Raw genomic sequence first — 17,904 nt, forward strand, 5'->3', positions numbered from 1 at the left:
TTGGGTGACTCTTTTGGGTTGGGACCCCCAACTTTTGAGAATCGCTGGTCTCCCTCGTGAAATCTGTACAGTATAGGGTAAAAGTACACAAAAGGCCAGATTCCACAGTCCGTGACACGTTTTACACAGCCATGAATTTGGTAAGGCCTTAATCGTTGCTGGGTTGGCTTGGCTATGCCAGTATAGCCCCCTCGTATAGACGCAGCCCACAGCGTCAGAAGGAGTTTTTCTGTCAAGGTGGGAACACCAACTCCCCAAATGAAGTTAGCTATACTGACAGAAAGGCTTCTGTCAACATAGCTGTGTCTACAGCGGGGGTTCTGTCAGCGTGGCGACGTCGCTCAGAGAGATGTTTTTTCACACCCCTGCCTGATGTCGCTATGCAGATGTAACTTTTCAGTGTCGACCAGAGGTGGGCAAACTATGGCCCTTGGGCCAGCCCCCAGCCCCTCCCCTGCAGCCTCAGCTCGCCGTGCTGCCAGCGCTCTGCGCAGCGAGGCTGCGAGCTCCTGCCAGGCAGCCTGGCTGCAGGGTGTAGTGTATTAAATTGATCCCCGTAGGAATGTGCCACATACGGTGTACTACTTACGGCTGCCAGTCCTGGTGCTCTGAGCGGCATGTTAAGGGGGCAGGGGGCGGGGGGTTGGTTAAGGGGCAGAGGGTCCTGGGGGGGCAGTCAGGGACAGGGAGCGGTTGGATAGGCGTGGGAGTCCCGGGGGGGGCCTGTCTAGGGCGAGGGTGTGGATAGGGGTTGGGGCAGTCAGGGGACAGGGATCAGGGGGGTTGGATAGGGGGTGGGGTCCCAGGGGGGGCAGTTAGGGGCAGGGGGTCTCGGGAGGGGACAGTCAGGGGACAAGGAACAGGGGAAGTTGGAGGGGTCGGGGGTTCTGAGGGGAACAGTCGGGGGCGGGAAGTGGGAGGGGGCGGATGGGGGCAGGGGCCAGGCTGTTTGGGGAGGCATGCCTTCCCTCCGCGGGTGTAGTGTATTTTAATACACTATACCTGGCCCTCTATACAGTTTCGGAACCCCGCTGTGGCCCTCAGGCCAAAAAGTTTGCCCACCCTTGGTGTAGACCAAGTCTCAGTCTCTCTCTCTCTCTCTCTGCTGGCAATATTACACTCCTCGGTAGTAGCCACTTCTGTCATGTAGACCTTATCTACAGTCCAATTTTTTGTCACTTTTCCCAGTCACGTTGCCACCAGTTCATCTCCACGGCTGGTAGCCACTAACGTAGGCAGGATGCTGGTAGCTATAAGCGTCATAAACTCCACCTTCGCTAGGCCCATTCTGAGCATGAAGTAAAATGCTGGTGGTCTGTCTAAACTAGTGCTCCCATTGTCGCTACCATTGCTGGAGCTGTGGCAATGAGGAAACTTGATGGAAAGAAGTCAGTGTAGACCGAACCAAAGGGGAAGACTAGTGTATGGCTCTGATCCCATGAGGAAGGGTGATCTTCGGGGTATAGTACTAGCCTTAGACTTGAAAGACCTGGGTTTGATTCCCCGCCCTGCTTGTCAAGACTTCAGATTACTTAGTTTCACTGTGCCTCAGTTCCTTATCTGTAAGAGGGGGATAATAGTACGTCCTTGCTCACAGGAGTGTTGAAGATAAACATGCTGGTAACAGGGACCAGATAACTACTTCGGGTCCTGCTCCCCTGGAAGATAATGTCAAAACTCCCACAGACATCACTGGAAGTAGGATTGGGCTGGGTGGAATAAGATAAGCCGGAATAAGATAATAGCATCAGCAATAGCTACTGTCATTTCCTGACAAATGGCCTTAGTAACAACATCAGGGCAGAGAAATAAGTCTATAAGGAAACTGGCTTGCAGAGAGGCCACAGTTTCCTAGGACAAGTCCAGCAGCTTCTCCGTTATCAAACCGCATGTAAAAATAAGCATGAAAGTCAATGGGATGTGTGCTCCTAATTTAGGCTGGTGCTTGTCAACATCCCACCTTCAACAACATGTGGACTCTTGCAAGGCTGGCTGTTTCCTAACGCAGGGCCTACCTGAGCAGTGCGAGCTGCAGCAGCTATTTGAGGAGTGCCCCAATTATTGTTAGGCCTCAGAAAGGTGCGTTACCCCCAGTGTCCAATTTGGCTATTAAACCAAACCTTACAATCTTCTCTCTCGGCTCCTGTGCAGGACCAGTCCCAGGGGAAGGAAATGAGGGGGTGGGGGGCGGGGCGGGGCTGGGAGGAGAAAAAGGAAGTGAATCTCTGCTATGCTGCTGTTCTACCAGCAGATGGCAAAAAGGAGGCACCTTCCCAACCACGATACATGCACTGTAAAAGCCAAGTTTGTCTTCACATCTTTTTTCATGTGTTCACTGGAGGGGAGTTCCATTTGCATGAAGTTTTAGTGTGATTGCTTTAAAGAGGGAAACTTGACTTGCAGTACTATTCAGCAATTGAGTTGTGCTTCTGTGTAGCAGAGAAGCTCTGAGAACAGGGGCTATCTTTGTGACTTATCTGCACAGAGTCTAGTTTACATGGGGCCCTTGATCTTCCTAGGTACTACCCTAATAGAAATAATAGCGCAAAGGAAAAGATTCCCCTCTCCCACAAAGAAAGAACTTCCTGGCCAAGGTTATGAAAACAGGGATGTAATTTTACACACGTGCTTGCTCATGGAATGAGAGAGGCAGTACCAATAACACATCATAGTGTACTTGTGGCACCTTAGAGACTAACCAATTTATTTGAGCATAAGCTTTCGTGAGCTACAGCTCACTTCATCGGATGCATACTGTGGAAAGTATAAAAGATCTTTTTATACACACAAAGCATGAAAAAATGGGTGTTTACCACTACAAAAGGTTTTCTCTCCCCCCACCCCACTCTCCTGCTGCTAATAGCTTGGTAATAGTATGCATCAGATGAAGTGAGCTGTAGCTCACGAAAGCTTATGCTCAAATAAATTGGTTAGTCTCTAGGGTGCCACAAGTCCTCCTTTTCTTTTTGCAAATACAGACTAACACGGCTGTTACTCTGAAACCTGACATCATAGTGTGCATCTCCTTCCCCCCCATCAGCAAGAGGCTTCTGATGAGCTAAAAATCTTTCTATGTATTTCCAAGAGCCACAAGGTGGATTACAGCCATGGGGTCAGATCCTCAGGTGATGTAAATTGGCATAGGTCCATTGACCAGCGGCGCTGCACTGGTTTACAACTGCTGATGGTCTAGTCCCTGATGTTACAGGATGGTTCCTTCTCACCTCTATCCCACAAAAGGGTTGCTGGGGGCGGGGGGCGGCGCTGGTTGCCATTGAAAATTTCACTTCTTGCAAGGGGAAAAACTCATTTGCTGCTAAGGTGAGAAATTGGCCCTTCACACTCTGGGCTTTCTGTTTTTCTGCCATTGTGCAGGCAACAGTGTCTGTGGCTGCTGTGATGCTAGAAGGTAGCAGAACAGGAAGTCTGCAACAGCGAGCCTGCCGCTTGCTGCTAAAGACTTTTATTTATTTTAAAGATAATGCCAGAGCTGAATTTGTGTTGGCCTTGAAACACCAGTAGAGTTGGAGTGTGAGGGGGGAGCAGCATCAGGTAGAGCAGGTATGGGAATGGGAATCTAGGACCCTGATTTCTAATTCTTACTTTGTGACCGTGGGCATGTCACTTCACCTCTGTGCGTCTCCGTTTCCTCATCTGTAACATGAAGACTGACACCAGGCTTCCTTTTCAATGTGCCTTGCGATCGATGGGTGAGGAGTGCTAAGGAGCAGAATGAAATCCTGACATTGTAGTTGGGAAGAATATTGCTATTTACTTCACCGGGGCTAGTATTCTAATGCCTCTCCTCCCACCCCTCTGTTTCCCACAGTGCAGTGGAGTTTTAACATGCTCACACCCTCCCTTGGGCTGCTGGAGGAAGAAACTGTATCCGTTTTGCTGCCTACAGCAGACTACCTGAAAAAAAGACAGTAACAGACCTGTCCATGTTGTGTTGCCAAAAGCATGATCGTTTCTTCCGTGGTGGAAATTTGGGCAGTAACCTATCCTGCCACTCTCCGTGTGTGGATAGGTGTGTGGGTGGGTTACTAAAGAGATCTGCAAGAGGTAGCTCTTTGGGGGCCTTTGAACAAACACACACACACACACACCACCCCCATTGTGAACGTGGATGAATTCAGCCAGCCACAAGCATGCTACTGAGATGAGCCCTCAGAACTACTAAACTACCTTTATTTTCTTCGGTACACATTGGGATTATTCATTTTCTAAAACTGTCAAGCATGGGTTTTATTTAACCCCCTCTTTGGTTTGCTTTTTAAAAATGCTTCTCATTGTGTTGAAGCATCATGTGCAGAAGGGACGGAGGGCCTGTCCATTTGAATCATGTGACATTTGAAGTTGAAATGAACTTATGATCACATTGTGTGTTTGGGGACCACTGTTTCACTAGCTACAATTGCAGGGGGCTGGGAAGGGGAGATGATGGTAGGGAGTGAATCTACTCGATAAACTATTGCCAACCCCTCAAGGCCACAACGGCTGCTGATAAAACCCACAGAGGTGCCATTGTCAGTACGGTCACAATGGAAAGTGAACGTTCAGGTTCAGAACTTCCTTCCCTTGCTCCCCTAAAGTTTTAAACAAGACCCGCTTATTACCACTTCTGCTTCAGAGTGCTTGTGCGTGGCGCCACTCACTGGGCCAGCCGTGGTGAGTGTGGCCTGCCGGGGTGAGGGAAATGAGGAAGGAATTACTCTGTTGCATGTAAGTAGATATTGGCGTATAGGGCAGTGGCAATGAATACTAGCACTGGTTTCCACAGGGGGTGGTGATTTTATCTGATATCTCACTCTTATGGGTAATAAAGGCACAGAGAAAACAGTTGCTTTCTGGAGTTCCAAAGTCAGCTGGGTCTGTACACTGCTACCCGTGTACTGCAATGGTGCCTGCCGAAGTTATCACCAACTGGTGTGGGAAAGTGTCCCACCACGGAGGAAGAAATAAGGCAGCCGTCTCTAGAAGCCTTCGGGAGGGGATTGCAGAATACCTGCATGAAAGCTATATTAAGATCTCTCAGGAAGATTCAAGGGACATCCCTATGTATGTAAACAAATTGCTCCGCACGGTCCCCCATGCCTACCTCTACAGGGGAATGTAAAGCAGATAACTACCTCTCTCTGCTGTACCGCTACCTCTTCTAGTCTGAATGAAAAGTAATGTAAAGTCTAAAATCTAAAAGTAAAGTAATGAAAAGCTGATAGCTGTGTCCTGTTAAGTGGGGGGTATCGTCAGTACATCCTTGTAATGGGGAATAAATTTACACACTTATCTGAGGTTCCTACCCCTGCAATGGGCTTATCTGTGCTTGACTGCCTGGACTGCGGTAGAGCCTCAAAACAGGTGCAGGCTCATGGCATAGGTGGAACCCCCCAGTTGCTGGTCCCCCATCCTCCTTTTTCCTCCTGCTCATCCTCACTGTTCATAGCAGGAGCCTGTGACTTGGGCTCCTCAGAGGTCTCCACAGTGGTGTGCGGGGCTGTGGTGGGTCTCCGCCAAGGATGGCGAGCAGCTCTTTGTTAAAGTGTCAGGTCTGCGGCTTGGCGCTGGGTTGATTGTTGGCCTTCCTGACCTTCCTGGTATGCCTGTGCAGTTCTTCCTCTTCCACGGGCCACTGCTGCTGGTTCCGGTCGTACCCCTTCTCCTGCATCCCCCGCGCAATCTGCTCGTAGACGTCAACATGCCTATGGTTGGTTTGGAGCGGTGACTCTACAGTCTCTGCTCCCCACCGCCCAGAAGGTCCAATATCTCCTGTCTACGCCAGGCTGGCATGCGTCTGCAGCCTGTAGCTGTCGTGGTGCACACAACAATGGAGAGTTGCGAAGTGTGCTCAGCAGTCAGGAAAAGGTATTTTAACAATTCACTGAGTTTTAAAGTGGGGCGGAGTGGGCTTCTGGTCTCCGTGACCCCTGGGCAGCGGAGTCACAATGGTGACCAGAGTGGTCCGTGTTAGGAAGACCGTTCTAGTTGACGTAGATAACTCAGTGTCTATGCTCACACTGCATTGACCTCAGGACACCAGCCAGGGCTCAGCACTGCTTGAGGAGGTGGCATTGCTGGATTGCAATAACAGGGCCCTTACATCGGTGGGAGATAAATTTAAGTGTAGACACATGCATAACTAGGTCAATGCAAGGTAGCTTGCGTCGACCTAACTTCGTAATGTAGACCAGGCCTTACATCCCTAATTCACACTTAGGCCTGGTCTACACTTACAAATTAGATCAGCCTGGCTATGCCGCTCGGAGCTTAGAAAAATGTTGTGCCCTGAGTGCTGTGGTTAGGTTGACCTAGCCCCTGGTGTAGACATGAGTAAGTCAATGGAAGAATTCTACTGGATTAACTACGTTGACGGAAACCCCCCTTCTGTTGATATAGGAAGGGTCTACGCTATGGTGCTCTAGCCATTGTAGGGTAGACATGGCCTCTGTTAAGGAACAGCTGGTCCTAGACCTTTGCAGATGCGTGCCCTGCTACAAATAGTCCTGATCTGCCTGCCAGAGCCCTCTCTTGTCTGACTCTGATGTTAGTGGGCCATGACCTTGAACCTTCCGTTAACCACCTTCCCCCACTCCTTGCTTGGAAAGTTTTGTCTGACCTCCACTCCTGGCCACCTGGGACACCTCGATGGGGTATTGAAACTGCTGAACCCCATGCGCAGGAGGGGGGTTCACCCCAACCTGAGTGAGCGTCCAAAGAAGGAATGTTCTTGCCTTTGAGCCATGCAAATGCTGTGCCTTTATCAATGCTGCTAATGACGAGTTCCTTCCTCCATGATCACTGCAATTCACCCCGCCACAAAGTTGTAAACCTCCATCTCCCTCCCCTATAGAAACTTCTTGTGTCACTGCAGCTTCTCTCTCCTCCAAGACGCCTTGAATGCTGGCTGGATCGACTGTTCCAGCCAAGGGAGGTGCTCTGTATTTCTGGACCCTTGCACATCATTGGTCTGAGGAGATCTCCATGCCCTTAAAGAGCAGGTGGCTTTTCTGCTGAGCCATGGGAGAAACCCATTTATACCTCCTCCCTGAGCCAGCTGCCTGTGGCTTGCCAGTTGATCCTGTCCTTCCACCAGTGCTGTCTGTTTTTCTCCTTGGGACTTAGGTGAGCCCTTTGCATGTCTCTTACTGACCCAGCTTGCTGTTACAGGAGTGAGGGGGAATGGAACTTGCTTTTTGAGTTTGAGATAAGTGCTGGTGTGTCTGAACTTTTGCTGGCACAGCTGAGGAGGGAAAGCTTTAAAGCTCCAATTAACCTGACACCCCACCTCCAGTAGTTCAGTCAGCCTTAGCTTTCTCAGGTATGTCTGTTTGTATTTATTGGTCACGTCCGAAATGGTCCCTCCTGTTCACTGCAGGTATGCCCTCAATATTTGATTCTATCGCCCCCCCCCCCGTCAATTGCTTTTGCTCATGTAACTGAGTTAAAGGAAAAGCAAAGACCCACAATGCTTAAAACTGAGCTTGGATCTAGTTCCCAAGGCTATAGGGGCCAAATTATCAGCTGGTATAAATCAGCATAACTCCATCAGCTACCCTGATTTACCCCAGCTGATGATCAGGTGCTAGGGGTTTCTCCCACACTGAATAGATCTGCAGAGTATGGAACCCTCTAGCTAGGTCTCCCAGTAGAGAGTTCTGATTTGCTGTCGATTTTTGCATGCCATGTGTTAAACAGGCAAGTTAAGGCAACAGGGAGCAAATGCTCAGATAATGACAGGTTTCAGAGTAACAGCCGTGTTAGTCTGTATTCGCAAAAAGAAAAGGAGTACTTGTGGCACCTTAGAGACTAACCAATTTATTTGAGCATGAGCTTTAAGCTCATGCTCAAATAAATTGGTTAGTCTCTAAGGTGCCACAAGTACTCCTTTTCTTTTTGCGAATGCTCATATAGTTAGTCAAATAGAAGAGAATGTGAGGCTCTTCTTGTCTGGCTTCCTTTCCACTTGCCATTTAAGAGTCATTAAAAAGAGCAGGGAGAATTTTATTTAAAAATAACCTGCCTGGAGCTCCCACATTCCTCAGATGCCAAGTCTCTTGTCTGTATTGTTGCCTCTCGTGGTTGCCACTGCATTGCCTTGACCTCCCTGACTCATGAGGGCTGGCACAGGGAAAGGCTGCAGCCCAAGGAGACAGCTGGAGCTCCTTGTAAGCTGCCCTGACCATTTTTAGAAGCACTTTCTCCCCAGTTATCTGATGGCCCCTGTGCATTTTCCAGGATAAAGTTTCCTTGGGGAGATCAGCGTGGCTTTCTGCGCCTCCCCCTTGACCTTTCTCTCTTCCTTTGTCCAAATTAACTTCTTACATCCTTCTCCAGCCTTCGCAAATCTCCTAATAGCTGCATTCCGGGATTAGCAGGCACAATCTATGATGGATTATTTATGTTGCTGTATCATCTTGGTACCCCACTGTGCTCAGAGCTGTACACAACCAATGAAAACATTGTGCCTTGACCACCCTATCTATGGCTCTTCTCTGGTCCCCATTAGTGCCGCACATCAGTCATGGATTTATCCCCACAGTGCCCTGGAAAGGTACAGAAGTGCTATTATTCCCATTGTAAATATTGGGGAATTGAGGCCCAGAGGGATTGCGACTTGCCAAGGCCACTCAGGAAGCCTGTGATGAGGAAGGGACTTGGGTTCAATCCCCTGCTCTACAGTGCTTATAAAATAAGTACATGATGAGTCACCAGGTAGCCCAGCGTGTTCCCAGAGCACGCTTGATGCCTGGGTGATCAAAGAAGGTCGAAGCCAGGGAGGGGCGGGGGCTGCAGTGGTCCTATCACACCTTTTGCCATGGCTGTCATGTTCCCTAAGCATTTTCTCCAATCCAAAAGACTCTGGGTGCTGTAGTTTCCCTGGTTTTGGGTGAGAACATGATTGGCACCTCTCCATAACCTGCAGCCTACTTCTCTAGGAAACTGGATTTTGCGGAAGTTGGAAAACAAGCACAAACCATTTCCCCTTTCTGATGAAACTGTCCTTTTCTGATTAATCCAAGAAATTCACTTTGAACACAAATAATTGTTACATTTCTTTTTAATTGCAGGTTCTAAATCCACTAAACAAAGATGTCAGAGTAAGTTTCTGGTTTTGTCTCTAACATGATGGCATTGGTTTGCTTTTTAGTCTTTAAAATAAGTGCAGACTTTTTTTTCTAAATTCCTTCTCTTGTTTTTTGTTCTGATGCTAATCTCCTTTTTTCTCTCCTTTTCTCCCTCCCTTTTTCTGTCTCTTTCTCCCTGAACAGTGAAGAAGTAAGTCTCTCTCTCTCTCTCTCTGGGATTTTTCTTTTAGTAATGATGCATGGGGATAGTATCACATTTGGCTTTGTATTATCTTGTTAAAAAGACCAGCTCCTGGAAGGAAATGTGGATCTTCAAAACTCCCCTAACTAAATATGTGGACTAAAAGGGTTTAAAAGGACAAGTGCCCAGCAGCTGAAAGGCAGGAGATAGTATTTTGTAGGAGGTGTGTTTCTTGGCTGTAGTTTGCAGGCTGGATTTTCCCCCAAGAGCATCCCTGCTTCCCAAGATGGTGCTGTGGAAGATGTCCATGTACCTGCTGCCCCAGCTGAATGGAAGGTGTTCATGGTCCATTAGCCACGTAGCTTCTAACACAACAGAGGCAATTATAGAGACAGGAATGGCCGCGGAGGTGCATCCTCTCTGGCTCAGCTAGCTGTGGCGCACGATGTTGATCCCTTTGCACCCACAAATCCTTGTCTAATCCCTTTTTGAAGGTGATTCTCTGTGACCTGACTCTGGCTGCCTGCTTAGAAACTCCTCTTGACTCCGGTCAGAACAGGATCAGGCCCTTGCAGCACTTTGTGTCATGCTGTGCCCAACTCTCTGGCCAGCATGGGAATGGCTATGAAGGATTTTGAAGAGTCCCCTCAGCAGTGTAAGCCTGGATGGGGAGGGGCACATGTGGAATCCCCTCAGAAGAATTCCTCCCTCCTTGTAGAATCTACCTGTTCCTTCTGCTGTGTCTGGCTTGTCTCTGACTCACTCTGGGTGAAATTCTACCCCTGTTTTTGTAGGCATATGTCATGCATAGGCCTTGAGCTGGAGTGGATTTAGCCCAGAGAGCTGTTACAGACTCAGTATCAGGATGAATTGCCCCATAGTAAAGTAGAGGAGTGGAAGCAATTCACTGCAAGGCTTGATGCTGGTTCTGTGAGTATCGTCCAGAATACCCTTCGCAAGCTGCTCAGTGTGTCGCCTCATGGTGGAACCTCACCCGATCTCCTAAGCGACACAGAATGGGGTCTGTAATTACTTGGATAGGGGAGAACTCCAAGGAAACCCCAAGCACTGCATGTTGGTGCTTTGATTCCCTTTTGCACCAATGCCACAGCACAGGGCTAGGGGGACACTCAGGTGCTGGGGGTGCTGCCGTTCAGATGACAGGTAAAACCTAGGTTCTGCTCACCCATCAGATCAAATCATGAGGTCCTTACCCAGTTTTTAGTCAGTCATTACTTAAGCTAACACCCACTGAAATCTAGTTTGAAGGAAATCCCCTGGCACTTCTTTTCAAAGTAAAAGTTTTAGCACCAACATCCTGGTCAAATTCCAGCTGAAGTCACCATAACTCACCTCTCTAATTCTCCCTCTGCACTTTCAGTTGTGTGTAGGGTGTTCTTCAGATTTTCTAAGCCACTGTGTGCAGCTAATCTGCTGCTGCATTCCACCTCAGAGGTGGCTGCCTTTCTGCCATGATGAAGTGATCTTTATATATTCCATAGCAGGCTCTGCGCTCTTTCGGAATGAAAGGTGCAATTGAAATGTAAATATCTACTGAGCTGCTGTTTTTTATCCCCTTCCTCCCCCCCGCCCTCCATAAAGCACAGAATGCTTCTTCCCCTCCCCCATAAATGCATATCAAACGTGTGTATTTCCCCCACCCCAACCACACTCAGACGCACCCAATCTCCGTGATGAAATGCTCAGGAAACAGCTGCAGTGCAGTGTGGGACAGAGGTTGTGGCTTTTGTAAATAGAATTGTTGCTGCTAGCCCATGTAGCCTGGAAACGAACAAAGTTTGGTGCTTTGTATCCATTTGAAAGACATTTAAATTGCTCAGTGAGGATTTCTTTTTCATATTAATTTTAAAAAAAGCCCAATGCAACCTGCCTCCTGTACTCCTGCAGCCCCACCCCCATGGGCAGCATTACCTGATTGCCCAAGTGCTTAATGAGGGAGGGATTCTCACTTTCCTCTGCAACATCAGGGTATTGGCCAAGGCATGAAACTTGGATCTAGACTCTTGTCCTGTAGAGCAATTCCTTATTGTCACAATCCTCCCCGCCCAAACGATAGTCAGGTAACCGAGGTACTGTCACAAACAAGGGGTCGGGGCGTAGGTTCATGGCCAGCTCAATGCACACAAGGCAATGGAGTGTATTGCTACGGAGTTGTTGATGGCATTATTGCATGCCTGCCTCCTGCCTGGCAGCTCCTATGGCCCCCTTCGGCTTTGCTCTTTCTTCCTCATGGAGCAATGAATCTGGCTTCCCCACTCCCACAGCCCCAGTGCTTCTCTCACTCCCCTGCAGTGACAAAGCTGGCTATGTCCCACTCTTTCTTGATGCAAGGGTGAGGCGGAGTGGGGAGGGAGGTAAGTCTGGCTTTTGTCCTTCCTCCTGCTGCTCTGCTTGTCCCCTTGAAGTGATGAATAAAGGTGCTTCCCTGCATGCACAGCCCCACTGCTGTGCTCATGCTCCTGTGATGAGGAATCCTCTCATCCCCCACAGCCCTGTCTCTCCAGTCAGCCTTAAAGCCATAAATAGAAAGATAATTAACTGCTAGCCAGGGATGAGTTGGAAAGTGGGATTAATTCTAACATGCTACCTCCTCCGTGCTTCTTTCTCCTGCATTCCATTCACTGGCCCTTTAGTACTATTGACTTTTTAACAGAGTCACCATCTCTCATAATTTTGATAGAGTCTCACAATATTTGGTGTTCTTAAAGCCCCAGCTCCTGGAGGCCTGGGATAATAATCTCATCTTTCAGTTTTTAAAGCACACACATTCCCAACTCTCCTGGTTGCGGAGAAAAGCTAGAACTCTCATGATTTCTACGCCAATCAGGATTTGAGGTTTGACTCATGTTTTTTCAATGCTTAGAGTTGGCAACACTGGGGTTAGCAGGGAAGATCTGTGTTGAGCTCTGCTGGCAGATATGGATTGCAGCAAACTGTCAGTGTCTTCTAGTTTGGGGACTAATTGCCAAGGATTTGGCTGGGGGCTTGATGCCAGATCCCTTTGTGCTGTGGATGCAGTTCTTCTCTTGCTTCCCATTCTGGGCAGGCTCTGGGGAGGAATATAGATGCTAAAACTGTCATTAGAGTTATATGGGAAAGGGTGGGGAGGAAGCACGTGGTGACCTGCCTTGTCTGTCTTTCTTCCCACCTGTAGAAAAGGAAGAGGGCAATCACTGCCCGCCGGCAGCATCTGAAGGTACGTGCTAGTCCTGATATTGCATGATGTACGGGATTTGTCCACAACCATCCTACTGTCCATTCTTGAGCCAGCCAGTGCTCCTGCATCAGTCCCCTCATTGCAAAAACCAGGAGCTCCTAAAATTGGCGCTCCCTCCTACCCCATTCCAGACAGTGCCTCCTGTTGGGACTGGAACAGCTGAGAGTTCCCCATCATTGGTGAATCCTCCTCCAGGCCAGCCAACAGCTAGGGTAGCCCGAAGCTTCCCATATCACTGCTCCTACAACATTCCCTACGGCCAGGGTCTCTTGCTGGAAGAAGCTGGTCCTGGGAGTAGCTGTGAGCTCCCCACATCCAGCACTCCTATGCCATCTCCTACACGAAGCAACTCCTGTGGGCAACAAGTTGGACTGGAGTGCCCATGACCCCCCTGTGGTGAGCACTCCTTCAGTGATTCCTGCTGGGGTTGGAGTAGCTGGGAGCTCCCTCCCTCACTGTCACTGCTCACTCAGACAAGTAACTGGATTTATCTTATTTTTTCCCCCTCCAGAGTGTTATGCTCCAGATTGCTGCTACTCTCCTAGAGAAAGAAACAGCAGCTAAAGAGGCAGAAAAGGCCAATTACCTTGCCGAGCACTGTCCTCCTTTGTCACTCCCGCACTCCATGCAGGAGTTGCAGGTAACAGCTTTGTCTCTTCCATCTTCTCCCATGCAAGAGCAGAAAAGTTCGGGTTCTGCCTTACCCCACGTATATAGCTCTTCCAACTCAACCCAACACACTGCCCATTTCCTTATATTGGTGCTTCTCAACCTTTTCAATCCCATGAAACCCTTGCGACTGAGCAGGGACGTGCCTCCTCTTTGGGAATTTAGGAAAGGCAGGTGGTTGTGACCCCTGTCATCTCCTCATACGCCCCCTGGTGGTAATGACTCACAGTTTGAGCACCCATGTTCTACATCCTCTGCTCCACTTCTGGCGTAGTAGCTAGTGCGAGGTGAAGTCCTGGCTCTATAGTGCATTTGAGGTGTTCTCTCCCCCACAAAGTAGAGATGAAAACTTGTGGGTCCAGACATGGATTCTGGCTTTTTAAAAATTTCTGAAGTAGGCTGGTCAACTCTGAATGTACCACTCAAAACGTTGGAGAGGGAAGCTTGCTCAGCTGTTTCCATATGTCCAATAGTTTTGATCATGAACTCAGAGGTGAGGTATCAAGTTGATTTTGTTTGGGACCTTTCAACTCACAGTCATACTAGGTTGCATTTATACAAGAGATCCTCCTGCCCAATGCAATCTTTCTTTAAGGTGGAGGAGAAAGGAGTCCTCCAGGTTCCCCCAAAGACTCCATGTTAGGACAACTCATCGTTCCCACGTGAGGGGCACAGGGGAATTCTCTTGGCTTGCTTGAGCACATTCTATGCTACTCAGTTAAATGCACTACTTTTCCTAGGGGGTGGGCACCAGACATTTCACGCACTACTGTATTTGGATCTTTGACTGGAAATCAATTACAGCTGAGGAAGTTTAAATGCAAAAGTCTCATGCAAAGCCACATGGAGCAATATTTGGACTAGTTTCTGAGCTGTACTAGAGTAGAGCTTAGCCAGCTGAGCTGCGGGAGGCAAAAATGGCTTGAAAGCCTCTTTTCTGTCTCTCCTGCATCTGCCCCCTTGGTGGAAGTGCGGCCCTGAGAAGCAGCCTAGAGCTGCCAAGGGGTCATTCCAGCAGCAGCACTCTGACCACACCTGCTTGCCTCAGTCATGCTCCTCCTGACATGCCTACTGCCCTGGGGCCAGTGGGCAGAGGAGGGGCTGGCTATAGTGGCCATTTGCAACCTGGGAATTCCCTTGTGCCAGGGGAATCCCCAACCGATGGGTAAGCCAACTTGTCAATTGCGTTAAGTTGCGGGAGCCTTAGAAAGCAGGTGGAGCAGAGAGACCAGGAACTGGTTCAGATGCATCCCAGGTGGCCCATCCCAAGTACAGAGATTTGGAGCTGCACCTGAGCTGGGCTCTTCCAGAACTGGAGGAAGTGGTGGAAAGGGTAGGTGGTGTGAGTCACATGCTTTCCAATGGTCCACATCCTTTTCTCTTTCTCTGCAGGAGGTATGCAAAAAGCTTCATGCGAAGATAGAGGTGGTGGATGAGGAAAGATATGACACTGAGGCTAAATTACAGAAAACCACCAAAGAGGTAATCTTCCCTGGCACGCACATCTCTACTGACGTGGAGATCAATGGAGTGTGCCCAGCCCCATGCTTTGTCCCACTCCACAGCATGTATCTGCCTCCTATGCTCCTGCTACACCATCCCTGTACCTGCCCGCTCTCCTGAATGCCCATGTCTTCTGCACTTCCCCTGTCTTCTGTGTTTGCCTGAGCTTTGTCAAACTAATCCTTTGCCTTCATAGATGGCATTTCCTTCCTATCACACTCTGCTATATGCACTTGTGTGTGCGCCAGTCCATTCGTCCTCTGCTGTGGGTCCATCTCACCACATCATTTCCCTCTGTCTCTCCATCTCCTCTTTCTTTTTGTAGCTTGAAGACTTGAGCCAGAAACTGTTTGACCTGAGGGGCAAGTTCAAGAGGCCACCCCTGCGTAGGGTCCGCATGTCTGCTGACGCTATGCTGCGTGCCCTGCTGGGCTCCAAACACAAAGTCTGCATGGACCTTCGAGCTAACCTGAAGCAGGTCAAGAAGGAGGACACTGAGAAGGTACCACACAACTTCCCCTATTGTAATAGGATCCAGGCATTATAGGCTGGAAATTAGACTTCCCTGTGTACAGGTGTGACAGCCACATCTTGACCAATGCACTGCGAACTAAACTGGGGACCCCCAGAGCTAAAAGCATGAGCTATAACAGCTTAAACTAAAGAGCTTGGCTCCTCACCTGCAGCCGTAGTAGACTCTCCTCCTTGTGGGTTGGGCGCACAGGGGACCTGTAACACACACGCAGACCAGTTGGCCCATGTATCTCTGGACCAAAGACCCTGGCTACTCAGAAAAGGCTGCGGTCTCCCAATCATTGGCCTTATGTACTTCTGCTATCCAACCTTTGTATTGTTTGCACTTGGCATTGGGCTGCTCTAGCCTTTTCTAACATCCTGAGAGTGGTCCTGTCTCTGCCACATGGTCATTTCCCTATTTCCTCCTATCTCTAAATCCTCCCAGCTGTCATGAAGATGTACACATGGCCGTGACCCAAAGCCACGCAGTGGGAGATGGTTTGGGATTCTCTCACTGCCATACACTTTTTACTACCAAGTGGTAAAACTCTGTATTTTAGTGGCCTCCCCATCTGTAGACGGATTAAGAGCTTGGTGTCAAACTATTTTACTTTGCCCATTCGTGGTTGGTATGTAGGGGAGGATATTCCACTCCAGTTACAGATTAGGTGACATTAGCAAGAATGTCATAGTGAGCAGACCTGCAAAATTCCAACTTAGATCATCCAGATGCTCTCTCCTGGCCCAGCTGTCTATGATTTTATGATGTATCTCTAGAGTCCTGATCAACTTCCAGTTCGGGGTAATATCTTCCTAACCTAAATTCCTCTTATTAGATAAACTCTTCTTCACTTCCTGTCCCAAACTGTTGTGCCGAGTTGCTCTGCACTCTTAAAGAAGTTGCCTCATTCCACATCAGAGGGGGCTGCATTTCAACAGTGGGTGAAACAATCTCTGTATGGATGGTTTGGAAAGCACTGTGGGATGAAAGGCATTAGGGGTGCATTTCACCCCAAACTAAGGACCAGCACAAGGCCTAGACATCACTTAAATCCCAATCAAGTCCTTCAAAATATGGTTTGTGCGGCATAAGCTTTGAGCCAGTCCTCTGCACAGGGGTGAATCTCACCCCTTAGGGATATTAGGTTTGCTAACTGGAATCCCAGGTGGTATCTGTCCTACACAGGGATGCTATTACCAGCAGGAGAGTGAGTTTTTGTGTGTGTGTTTTTTTGAAAAAAGGGGGGGGGTGAGTAAACCTGGATTTGTGCTGGAAATGGCCCACCTTGATTTTCATACACATTGTGAGGAGAGTGGTCACTTTGGATAAGCTATTACCAGCAGGAGAGTGAGTTTGTGTGTGTGGTTTTGGTGGGGGGTGAGGGGATGAGAAAACCTGAATTTGTGCTGGAAATGGCCCACCTTGATTATCATATACATTTTAAAGAGAGTGATCATTTTGGATGGGCTATTACCAGCAGGAGAGTGAGTTTGTGTGTGGGGGGGCGGAGGGTGAGAGAACCTGGATTTGTGCTGGAAATGGCCCAACTTGATGATCACTTTAGATAAGCTATTACCAGCAGGAGAGTGGGGTGGGAGGAGGTATTGTTTCATGGTCTCTGTGTATATAATGTCTTCTGCAGTTTCCACAGTAGGCATCCGATGAAGTGAGCTGTAGCTCATGAAAGCTCATGCTCAAATAAATTGGTTAGTCTCTAAGGTGCCACAAGTACTCCTTTTCTTTTTGCGAATACAGACTAACACGGCTGTTACTCTGAATCAGGGATGGATGTTCGCTAAAGAATACAAGGATGGGCATGAATACCACCCAGCATTGTCAGTACTTCCATTGTTTTTTTTTTCCCTAATGCCAACAGGAGAAGGATCTGCGTGACGTGGGTGACTGGAGGAAGAACATCGAGGAGAAGTCTGGCATGGAGGGCAGGAAGAAGATGTTTGAGACTAGTGAATCCTAAATCTCATGCAGCTGTTCACTGTAATCCTGGTATTTCCTAGTCAATTTCCAAATGTTTCCTCCTCCATCCCTCCTGCCACCTATTTTTCAAACCAGCTCTCTAGAAGCGTTGTTTAGGGCTAAACTTCCTGAGCCCAGGGTCACATTTCACAAAGCAATCCAAGACACAAGACCTACTTTCAGCCCCACTCCCTACTGTTGCTATGGAAACAACTATTTTAAATCATGCAATGTCTTAACTACATTTTGAAACAATGCTAGTGGCATGAACTGAAATCAAATGCAGTTTAACCCTGTAATTTGGTAGGATCTGGTGTTTCAAAGGCATCTTAACTGTGTAAATAAAGCTTTGAAAGTATGGTTGAAATTTTAGCCTTGGAGACCAAGGCATAAATGTACTTTGTGTCACATGACCACTTATTTCCTGCTGTGGGAGGGGCTATTAAATACCCCTATAGAGATTGCAGATGTTCAAACTGCATGAATTATGGCCTTGCCATTACTGTGACCCTATTCGCTAGTAAGAGTCTTGCTGGAGTGCCAAAACCAGAACTTAGAAGCTCTGATAGGCTAACTAATGAGGCAATGCAGTCTAATGGCTAGCACACTGGACTAGGACTTGAGAGACCTAGGTTCTATTCCCAGCTCTGCTACTGGCCTACTTAGGCAAGTCACTGCATCTCTGTACCTCAGTTTTCCCATTTGTAAAATGGGGCTAAGATTATCTCCTCCTTTG

At 48.4% G+C, this 17,904-nt stretch overlaps 1 protein-coding gene across 1 annotated transcript; it reads left to right on the forward strand.

Moving 5' to 3' along the window:
• Positions 1 to 4,593: 4,593 nt before the first annotated feature.
• TNNI2 (troponin I2, fast skeletal type) lies at positions 4,594 to 17,566 on the forward strand (the record flags this gene model as incomplete). The annotated part of the gene is made up of 7 exons (XM_075129322.1): positions 4,594 to 4,725; positions 9,069 to 9,098; positions 12,443 to 12,484; positions 13,017 to 13,145; positions 14,567 to 14,656; positions 15,003 to 15,179; positions 17,071 to 17,566. Coding segments are annotated over 7 exons (699 nt in total), but the record flags the coding sequence as incomplete, so codon positions are not given.
• Positions 17,567 to 17,904: the final 338 nt, after the last annotated feature.

The sequence above is a fragment of the Caretta caretta genome, chromosome 6, assembly GCF_965140235.1.
Source record: "Caretta caretta isolate rCarCar2 chromosome 6, rCarCar1.hap1, whole genome shotgun sequence".
Classification (NCBI taxonomy): domain Eukaryota; kingdom Metazoa; phylum Chordata; order Testudines; family Cheloniidae; genus Caretta; species Caretta caretta.